The sequence below is a fragment of the Filicampus tigris genome, chromosome 6, assembly GCF_054856515.1.
Source record: "Filicampus tigris isolate MCC_2025a chromosome 6, RoL_Ftig_1.0, whole genome shotgun sequence".
NCBI classification, from domain to species: domain Eukaryota; kingdom Metazoa; phylum Chordata; class Actinopteri; order Syngnathiformes; family Syngnathidae; genus Filicampus; species Filicampus tigris.
The window spans coordinates 21424997-21436029 of record NC_141222.1 but is presented as its reverse complement, the minus strand read 5'-3'; the positions used below and the strand labels follow the sequence as shown (position 1 = coordinate 21436029).

The 11033-nt window shown below is 39.8% G+C and overlaps 1 protein-coding gene and 1 non-coding gene across 3 annotated transcripts; one reads left to right on the top strand and one right to left on the bottom strand.

Annotated features, from left to right (window-relative positions):
• Positions 1-529: 529 nt before the first annotated feature.
• On the bottom strand, positions 530-602 carry trnar-ccu (transfer RNA arginine (anticodon CCU)). The gene has a single exon. It is a non-coding gene; the product is annotated as a tRNA-Arg (tRNA).
• A 347-nt stretch (positions 603-949) lies between these two features.
• On the top strand, positions 950-10352 carry ift56 (intraflagellar transport 56). Of its 2 annotated transcripts, none has more exons than XM_086034488.1 (19): positions 950-1094; positions 1379-1443; positions 1520-1663; positions 2180-2272; positions 2357-2471; positions 3512-3561; positions 3674-3819; positions 5055-5226; positions 5904-5978; positions 6060-6162; positions 6425-6480; positions 6607-6660; positions 6745-6808; positions 6896-6984; positions 8087-8170; positions 8257-8326; positions 8938-9044; positions 9490-9623; positions 10064-10352. In XM_086034488.1, exons 2-19 carry the CDS (start codon positions 1441-1443, stop codon positions 10176-10178), a joined length of 1674 nt encoding a protein of 557 aa, XP_085890614.1. In that variant the 5' UTR covers positions 950-1094; positions 1379-1440; the 3' UTR covers positions 10179-10352. The 2 variants fall into 2 exon arrangements, with proteins under 2 accessions (XP_085890614.1, XP_085890615.1); XM_086034489.1 differs by having other exon boundaries at positions 971-1094; positions 1406-1443.
• The last annotated feature ends 681 nt before the right edge of the window (positions 10353-11033 follow it).

Below are 11033 nucleotides of genomic sequence, written 5' to 3'. Positions count from 1 at the left end.
AATTCCATCTTTAGTATTTCATCTCTTTGCCATTTTACATTGCCTGTATTGTTTCCCCAACATTGCACGTGGTATCTTCAACAATCCTAGTTCTGTCAGGATTTCACTGATTCTGCACTTTTTGTTCCTGCATGATTTGGTTTGTTGGAGTGGGTTTATGTTGGAGCCATTATGTTAGTCTCTAACTCGTTTCTGGCTTGGCTGAAACAATAGCTGTCTCATCTTTTTGGAACGTGACTGTTTTGATAAACAAAATAATTTGTGTAAAGTTGTTCAGAATTACCCTCACCCAAAAACTATTTTACATATGGTATGTAAGATATGAGTAAATTGTTAGCGTGAATATATGTGACTGCACTTACCCGTAATCCATTTTTAGCAGTGCAGTTGCACATGCATTAAATTCATACAAATATCTATTTGGGTAGTGTATACTGAGGTTACTTTTGCATATAAATTAACCACTTTTCATAGCAAATGATAAGTAAAAGTTCCACATGTTATATTAATAAAAGCATAAAACACAAATCACCCCAGATGGGACTCGAACCCACAATCCCTGGCTTAGGAGGCCAGTGCCTTATCCATTAGGCCACTGGGGCTCCACGTAGTTGTCTCCAATCCCAAATTATATCAGAAAGGCCATTACAAGGAACCGTTTCCTACATTTCTTATATCTATTCAGATTTCTTTATACATTAATTAGTCCCCTGCATGACAACATATTCCACTGGTATCACTCGGAAGGGACAGAAGTAGCAATCTTGCTGTTGCTAGGCAACGATGAAGCGCAACTAAGGCGCGAAAGCTGAGTCGTGCCTTATCTGTAGTCTCCTGCAACGCGTCTTCAAACATCAGCTTGACTTGAATACACAATGAAAAAAGTGTTTTCTTCTTTTTTTAATAACATGTTATATTATGTTAAATCTTCTAACAGACTCATGTATCAAGCACACGTGACGTCACAGCCAAGCCGAAAACCAAGATGGCGGCTTCTACGAAGCATTTTGTCGTTCTCTGGTCAGGCAAAACCTGAAAGATACGTGAATATTTTGCTTTACAAACATTCTGAAAAGCGGAAAGTGTCATTTGAGGTGTGTTTATTCGATATCACGTTTCACTGCGTTTAATTTTTTTGCCTCATCTAACTTACAACGTGTTGTCTTTTTGTCGGTGCTTTGCTCCTGTAGTTGGGGTGGGCATGTTTTACTTGTGTGGTGCTTTAACACATATTGGTAGTTTAAAGTAATCGACTTGCCTCTTAAGTAATTATTGAATGTATTTTAAACGGGCTTGCTGATAAGTGAGAGCGTTGTTGTTGCCAGGTGACCGTAAACGCACACGCCAGATGTCATGACGCTTTGTTTTGCTTTAACAGGAAGCTCAAGTGTTCTCTTGGCTACAGGTGTTCTCTTCTAGCCGTCGTCTCAGGTTATCAACATGGTGAGTGGACATTCAAAACATCATCCTCGTAGCACCTTAATATTCAGTATGCATAAAAGTGAACTTTTTGTTGCAGATCCTCTCTCGGTTAAAGCCCGCTGTTGGGGGAGAGACGGCGGCCAGCGTCAGTGAGAAGAAGAAGAAAAACAAAAGCAAAGTTCCCACTTTGGAAGACTATCTGCAGCAGAGAGACTACCTTGGAGCACTGACTCTTTTGGAGGTGCCTTCACCCCCCCCCCCCCACCACACTACACTACACCACACCACACCACATCATATCTATCTATCTATCTATCTATCTATCTATTTATCTATCTATCTATCTATCTATCTATCTATCTATCCATCCATCCGCCCATCCATCCATACATCCGTCCATACATCCGTCCATACATCCGTCCATACATCCGTCCATCCGTCTGTCCTTGTAAATTAGACCTCCTGTAGATTGTTCTGTTTACCCCCCCCACCACACTACACTACACCACACCACACCACATCATATCTATCTATCTATCTATCTATCTATCTATCTATCTATCTATCTATCTATCTATCTATCCATCCATCCGCCCATCCATCCATACATCCGTCCATACATCCGTCCATACATCCGTCCATACATCCGTCCATCCGTCTGTCCTTGTAAATTAGACCTCCTGTAGATTGTTCTGTTTACAATTGAAGCCCCCCAATATTCGTATGATATTTTTCTGATTGCTTTTGCTCTTTATAGTTTCAGAGAAGTATTGGAGAGCAGGAAGAAAATGCAGACCTCTGGATTTGCTTCTGCGCCTTTCACTTGGGGGATTACAAGAGAGCTATGGAGGTACTTTTACCCAGTAGTATCTTACATTGTGTAGTTAAAGACTTTATGAAGTCATGACATGAGACATGCCGTTGTTGTGACCAGGAGTACAAGGCGCTGACCGCGAAGCCTGACTGTCCTCCTGATGTGTGGGTCTATCTGGGTTGTGCCATGTTTTTTCTGGGCCTCTATAAAGAGACCGAGGAGGCTGCATTGAAAGGTTATTAAATGACCACCGTCACCACATGAGTTACTATTTCAGTTTAGTTTAGAAGACAAGTTTAACATAGCATCATTGTTTAATGGCAACCACAGAGAAGTATTTGAGAATTTTGTGATTTTTTTTGGTCTTTGTCATCAAAAATCACAAAGAAATGCAAAATGTCAACCATTACCTTGATCTTTGTTTTGGGTGTTTAAAAAAACCTCACAAAAATGTAGAACACTGAAAATGACTTCAGTTTGTTTTTAACACAAAAGAAAAAATCTTAAAAGAGACACTTGGGTGAGCTTAACATTGGCACTTATATGATAGGTTTGCATGTAAAAATGACATCGGTACCAAAGTGCCCCCCCACCCCCAAAAAAAGACTGTCGTGATTTTTTTGTGATTAGATTTACGACATATTTCCCCGCCCCCTTTTGCTGCGTGTCTTATGTTATGTTTTCGGTCTCAGCGGTCTACGTCACGGGAGGGAGGCAAGCGTGGTAATATTGCACGCGTTGTCAGTTCTGTTGTCTAAAACGGCGACCGATCGCCACCAAAATTCAAATGCACATTACTACTCTTGTCCACTTTAACCTGTGAAAGTATAAAAGTGTTCTTCCCTTTAAGCATTTTGTTGAATAGAATAAAATATATCACCACAATGTAAAACCACAAATAGTTTCTTCGTTGTATTGGTTTAAAAGAATTCAACCCCCGCCCCAAATAAAATGATAAATGTGTGAAAATAAAAGAAAAATCAGAAAAAAATCTTTTTGTGTGTTTTTTTGGGGGGACGGAAACAAAATAAATAAAAAAAGAACAACCATCGGGGGTTACAAAAAGAATAAACTCATAAATTAGAAAAAATAAGATCTTTGTTTTCAGTTTTTAAATAGAAAATTTAAAAAAACATCAAACGTGACTTTTACTTAAATTCTATGATTACTGTATAATAGAAGAACTCACAGAGATATGACACAGCAAAAATGTTATATATTATCTTTGTTTTTCGGATAAAATGAAAAAAAATCTTGGTTCGGTTGTCTTTGCAGCGCCGAAATCCCCCCTCCAAAACCGCCTCCTCTTACATTTGGCTTATAAGGTAAAAAAAAAAACCAACAACAAAAATCCTCTGCTTCTCAAAGCCTTGTAACCACGATCACGTTGAACTATTCTTTTCTCGTCCGTGGCGTTCCAACGTGCCGGAATCTCAGTTCAACGATGAGAAGAAGCTTATGGACTTCCATGAGAACATGGAGGACGTGATGGAGAATCAGCTCAGCTTGGCTTCCATCCACTACATGCGCTCGCACTACCAGGAGGCCATCGAAGTCTACAAACACCTCTTCAGGCATAACATGTGAGTGTTTGCTCTCTCACTCGTTTTGCTTTTCCGTTTCCCTTTTTTTTGGCCGCAGCATCATTTAGGCAAATGTCCAGAATGTGTTTAGCTGGGCCTCTTGTATCCATTCATCACACCGATCAACGGAAAATTTTGATCAGAGATGGCTTTATGCATCCCTAAATGTATTTTGACGCTTATTTCAAAATATCTTTTTGTAGATCTTTTCATGCTTGTGCTATATGAATTTTACCGTGCATTGGAATTTATAGCTATCATGACGTTTCAGAAAAAAAAAATCACCTGTTGCTGAACCTGACCCCTAATTCATAAAGATTGCTAAATATATTATTATTATTATTATTATTATTAAAACCTGATGTTAGAAAAAAAATAGGGCAGATTTGGAATCAGCGCAAAAAATAACCTAGATAAATTTACTTGCATGTCAGATTTGAAATATTTTGTAAAAAATTGTTGAGCAGTGTAATTACAGGGTGTTCCAAAGAATATAACATCATTAGAATATGAATATCTACATGTCATAACTTCATATTCTTCATATTGAAAAATAAAAGATTTACAGTAGTACCTCGACATATGCATGACCCGCCGACTTGCATGTATCCTGAGATACGATACAATGTGTAAAATGTTTTGATTTTTGAATGATCGTTCATTTTAAAAGCCCACTATTCATTTCGACAATATGCAAAAAAAAAACATGCTCTATCACATCAACGTAATTATGTTTATATAATAGTAGGTGATGTAATCTCTATAATTATATTACATCGGGCACGCCTTCCCTAGAGGAGAAATGTAGCTCCTAAGCATCACGACTACTGCATGTGTAACAAATGCAATGCATTTACTTCATTACTTGAGGGAATACTAGAAGTTGTTAGTGATGCCATTTTTCTTGCACCTCTGCTGAAGAAATTGTTGGTAGGCTTGCGACGTGTGGTCTCCCGGAGGCACCGTTTGTGCGTGTGCTTCAAAACACACGCGCTTCCATCTTCGGTCGTTGCATTCTATTAGTTGACCACTAGATGGCACTCAAAAATCATTCAGCCCAAATTCTTTATCCTCTGCAAAAAACGACTGATATGACGTCATCTTACTGAGCAGTCGTGACCATTTGCCTATGCCAAATCAAAGTGAGTATTATCATCTTTGTAAAGGGGGCATTTTCCTTCCCGCTCTTGTACTCACCGAAGCGTCTGTCGTATCTGTGTTCGCTGCTCCCGCAGAAACTTCCTGGCGATGAAGGTGTACGTGGCGCTGTGTTACTACAAGTTGGACTATTACGACGTGTCGCAGGAGGTGCTGGCGACGTACCTTCAGAACATCCCCGACTCCACCATCGCCCTCAACCTCAAAGCCTGCAACCACTTCAGGCTGTACAACGGCAAAGCAGCCGAGGTGTGCGCTCACTCTGTTCTGGGAAGCCATTGAAGCATTTTTTTTCCCCTTAATATTTATGTGCTGCCTGCCCGCTCTTTGTCAATGTAAGGTAATTGAGCGCACTTGTAGAATGACTATTTTTTTCCAACTGCAGCGGTTACCTCCAATTACAACGGTCCTGACATACGAGTTCTTCGAGATACACGTTCTCATGCGGCCGATTATTTTGTCAAGAGTTGTGAGCAAAAATTTGAGTTAAAAACACACCAAATGAGTGCAGCGAATTTCACAAGTAGCAATTTGGAAGATGATCAACTATTTTGCCAAAAAGATGACAAGTATTTGCTTCAAGCTGTTTATTGTCCTTACAGTTTAAAGAGGAAGTCAACCCAAAGTTGGTTTTTTTCAAGAATATGTTCTATGCAAGGCCACTAGTTGAAACAAGGCATCCTGATAAATATTACGTTTGTGGAATAAGAGTTAATCCAATCCTTTTTAGCCATCTCAGGGGGCGGCCATTTTGTCACTTCTGTCGACTGAAAATGACATCGAAGTTGCTCAGGGCTCAGGTAACGACCAATCACGGCTGACCTGTTTTCTGAAGCTGAGCCGTGATCGGTTGTATTCTTGTCCTTGACATCAGTGGTTATACATTTTTTTGATGTGCTTGTGTTTGCTTCCCACCTCTCACTCAGGCTGAGCTGAAGAACCTTATCGACATCTCTTCCTGCTCCTTTGAGTTTGCCAAGGAGCTTATCAGACACAACTTGGTAAACTCTGAACCCGAATGCGAACTTTGAGCCTTAAGTGCCACTTTTATTTTCATTTCAAAAATCACTGTCAATCTATAGGTGGTCTTTCGCGGCGGCGAGGGGGCATTGCAGGTGCTGCCCCCTCTGATTGACGTCATCCCCGAGGCTAGACTCAATCTTGTCATCTACTACCTGAGACAAGGTGACCCTTTGGTCGTCGCGGGAATCGTCGATAGGATAATCGATTCCAAAAAGATTTGTTTGCGACAACCCTATGTGTATTTGGCACAAATGTATGGTTTAGAGAACAACAGGTATTTTGGGTGCCAGTCCGATCTCAAACTTTAACATGTACAAGTTGCACCCAAATAGAAATCACAGGACAGAGCCAAATTATTTTTTTTTTTTAAAAAGTGTGACGAAACATACGGTAGTATTTAAAATGTTCCGTGTGACTCTTCTAGATGATATCCAGGAAGCTTACAACCTCATACAAGATTTAGTGCCTGCAACGCCTCAGGTGAGGATTCTCCTTGATATCTACGATACCTATGTGCCACTAGTCGGACTAGTACTGCATCATAGTACATCACTGAAAGGAGGTTCATCTTATCACGGAGTCTTGATAATTATTTATTTTGGGCAGGAGTATATTTTGAAAGGGGTGGTCAATGCTGCACTGGGGCAACAACTTGGAACGGTCAGTGTTTGTTTTTGAAACTACCGGTACATGTAATGTTTGAATGTGTGTGTGGGTGTACTAACTCTGTGTCTATATTCCCAGAGGGATTACTTAAAAATCGCCCAGCAGTTCTTCCAGTTGATCGGAGGCTCAGCCAGCGAGTGTGGTACGCTGAGAAGAAATGTGAACAATTTAGTGCCGGAACTGTGTGGGCAAGCAAAGCGTGTGTTTATTTTTGTTTGGTGTCTTTCAGACACTATTCCTGGCAGACAGTGCATGGCTTCCTGCTTCTTCCTCTTGAGGAAGTTTGATGATGTGCTCACATACCTCAACTCAGTCAAGGTTTCTGTCGATAACCGTATTGTATCATACTGTGTAAAATGCATATCGGATGAATTATGAAGCACATGCTGGAGGTGACCCGTGACATCTTATGTCCTCATAATGGCCAGGATTAGAGACCACCAGGCGTCAAATTGAGCGTAAAATTACAATTCCAGCATCCCCTAAAAACGTTTGTGTTTTTAACTCATTCACTGCTAGATATTTTAAGGCCCTCTTTTACACTAACGTTTGAAAAAAATTGAAAAAAAATATCATTAAATTCCTGGGATTGAATGGCTGGACTGTGAAAAGACAAATAAATACGTCAGTGGCAGTGAACGAATTAAATGACAAACATAGCACTTTGTAATATTGTGCTTTATAATCTTATGCAGGAGTGGGTATTTCGTCAGACTGATGGACCGGTCTGTGAGTCCGTCACTGATGGACGCCCATTTTGCTGATGATTGATGAAAGACGGGACACTTTTTTAAAATTACGGACTAAGCACTGACGGAAATGAACTTTTGTCCGTCAGCATAATCGCCACTAACCGCCTTTTTTGTTGTTTTTTTCGACTGTCTGACTTTGATTGACTGATGGACCAACGGACCTCTGCCAAATTAACTGATGGACTTAACTGACGGACGGACGGACTGACAAATTGACGATTACAATTCGGTTTGTCACGAAAATTGACCGACGGGTACCCTGGCCGCTGACGGATGACGAATGACGGACCAGCAAAATTTTGTCGAATGCCCACCCCTTCTTATAAATATAAAATGTTATAGATTGCCTTTGGGGAACAAATGCTTCACTCCAACTACATTGACCAACCATATCTATCGTATCGTACCCCATGCATCGAGATACGCATTGAATGTCTTTTAGTGCACCGTACTATTTTAATAAGGTAGCAATTTAGTTAGGGGGAAAACATATCAAAACATATCTTACTGGGTTTGTATAAATCTCCCTCAATAAAGCCCTTGCCTTGAGTAGACACTTGGTGCTCTCTGCAGTTGAGTAATTACCGTCAATATCCTGGACCACTACATGAAGAAATATATGATGCCATGAAATACAGACATTTGCTTAATTGTGCCTTTCATTTCAGGATTACTTCTATAACAATGATACATTTAATTTCAACTATGCTCAGGCCAAGGCAGCCATTGGTAACTTCAAAGAAGCGGAGGAGGTACCTCAGCGCCGGCACGAGTGCTATATTTTTTTTTCCCCCCGCTAGATTATTTACGAACAACCTGTTTCATGTTTTCTTTCCAGATTTTTCTTCTGATTCAGAATGAGAAGATCAAGAGTGACTATGTATACCTCAGCTGGCTGGCCCGCTGCTGTGTGTATTTTTGAATTGAACTAACCTAACCCTTATTTACAGTAAATCAATTAGTCAATGTTTTAAGACCGTACCCCACTTGAGCGGCAAAGTTTTGTGTTTGCGAGGGTACTGAATATTGATTTTTTTTCATCAAGGTTCATTCAAGGTCGCCAACGGTCGCAAAGACGTTCGACCCGGACATTTGCAATCAGTTTTAAGTGTCGCAAACAGTTTTTCTTGTCGCAACGAAAATTTGAGCGTAATTTCTTTGCGAATGCCTGGTGAATGTCGTTGCGACCTTGAACGAACGCGGACGAAAAATCAACATTCGAGCCGGGTGCAAACGCTCGCAAACCTCCGCCGCTCAGTGGGATACGGGCTTTAATGAACATGTCAAGTATGTTCAGCATTTTAATTAATTCTAATCATAATCTTTATTCTCTTTTGCACAGAGGTATGAATCATGATTCATTTCATTCTAAAACATGTTTACATTAATTCTTTTTATTTTATTATTAATAAATCAAGTTAACCAATTATTTAATTATATACAGTAAATCAATGGAAAAAAACATGAATAAATGTTTTTATTTATATTTGATTTGAATGTGTCAACTCTTTCTTGCCAGACATCATGAACCAGAAGGGTCGTCTCGCCTGGGAGCTTTACTTGAAGATGGGCACTTCCTCCGATTCTTTCAGTCTGCTTCAACTCATCGCCAATGACAGCTACAAGGTAGCCATGGAGATATGCGATAGTCGTGAACAGTTATGCTTTCAGCTAAAGTACAGAGTGTTTCGCAAAAATCACAACTTCAAAAAGTATGAATATAGTCAGGGACTGAACCCTGTGGCAAAAATCAAAAGGTTTCGAATAAATGACTCCGCCCCAAAAAAGTTTCATATTAAACACTTAAAATGCCTTTTCATATCTGGTGAATGTCATTTTCACTTCATGTTACGAAATGAGCTCATTTTAGTTTGTACTGAGTGTCCTATACAAGTTTCATTTCTGGTTCTAAGGTTATCATCACACTTTTGCCACTTTGTTGTGGCATTGCAAAAAAAAAAAAGCTAAAGAAAAAAAAGCAAAACCGTTGATGCAAATATTTGTAATCTTGTTTTCGGCCCATTGTGTTTTATATGGACGGATTAGGTAAGCACCTCTGTTTATGTTTCAGATGGGCCAGTTCTATTACTCAGCCAAAGCGTTTGACGCACTGGAGAAGCTGGACCCGGGCTCCAACTACTGGGAGGGCAAGCGAGGGGCATGCGTTGGCATCTTTCAGCTCATTTTAGCCAACAAAGAGTCCAAGTATGTTTGTTCATATTTTCATGTCTTCATTTAAGTGGGTGAATATCATAATTAGTTCATTTCTGACTTCTCAGAGAAGCCCAGAAGAAGAACTGAAAGTGAAAGCCTCCTCATGAAAGATCTTGATCTCGTTTTTTATGAAAGTTGGTTTCATACATTAAGCTGTATAACAACCTCCAACGTGCAATCATTTTGTCATTAGCATTCCTGCATGACAAAAAAATGTTCATAAAAGAGACAGCAATTCTTCGATCTGCACCAAAATGTACCAAACCCTCTATAATTATTTTTGCATCGTTTCTAATAATATTCAATAGATGCTTCCCACACCCACCGACAATTGAGTAAATTAACCCCCCCCCTTCCAGTCACCATTAAGCAGAAATTGGGTCAATAAGGATGAGTGATGGATAGCCTCTTGTGTGTTGTTGGTGTGCCAGGGAGACACTGAAGGAGGTGGTTCTCCTGCTGCGCAATTCCGGAAACCCGCAGGTGGAATACATCATCCGAGCCATGAGGAAGTGGGCCAAAGACAACAGAGTCTTCCTCTCATGACCGGCTCCTGAGTCATGTGCAAACGCTGCGCACACATCAGCTGTCCACGTGTCACAATGAATACATGTTTAAAGCTAACGTGATTATATCTGGTTAGATGCTCTTTAGTTTTGTACTGAATAGACTGTGTGACTGCCTGGATATTTACTAAATATATATGCATTTTAATTATGACCACTGAATGCATTGTATTGTTTTTCTTCTCTCACTTTGAGTAGTAGATTGAGAAAAACAGAAATGAGTTTACAGTGGATAAAAATTCATTAAATTGACAGCTACTGTTTTGCAAGCTACACCTGCACAACCTAATGAGATCCCAAAATTCTGTGTTTACAAAGGTAAGGATAGATAGATGGAAGATATTGTAAGGCTTTCATTCCTACTGCCCGAAGACAGCTGGGATAGGCTCCAGCACGCCCGGGGCTTTTGAGGATAAGCGATGTCGATAATGGATGGGTGGAACTTACTCCTGTGTACTGTATAAATGACAGAAGCCACAGGAATTTTAAAACCTCTCGTGCAAGACATTCAAATGCATTTGATTAAGGGAGACACAGGGTGTGTCAATAATATTTGAGCGTTAGTTTTATTATTACTGCTCATGTATTAGATCTTATCAGACTGCAGGTGCACCTAATTGTATTTAATTAAGCTATATTTATCTCGGAAAGATGGTATTTTGTGGCTGGGTGAGTGCAAAAATATACACTTGGGATGTGGTCTTGTTGCAAAAAAGGGAATTAAATACCTGCATGTGTAAAAAAACTTTTTTACAAGAATAGCTGCAGTATGTAAACATTACATTTACTCCAATTATTATGTATTTTATTATTATTGTGGAAACAATATAAATAT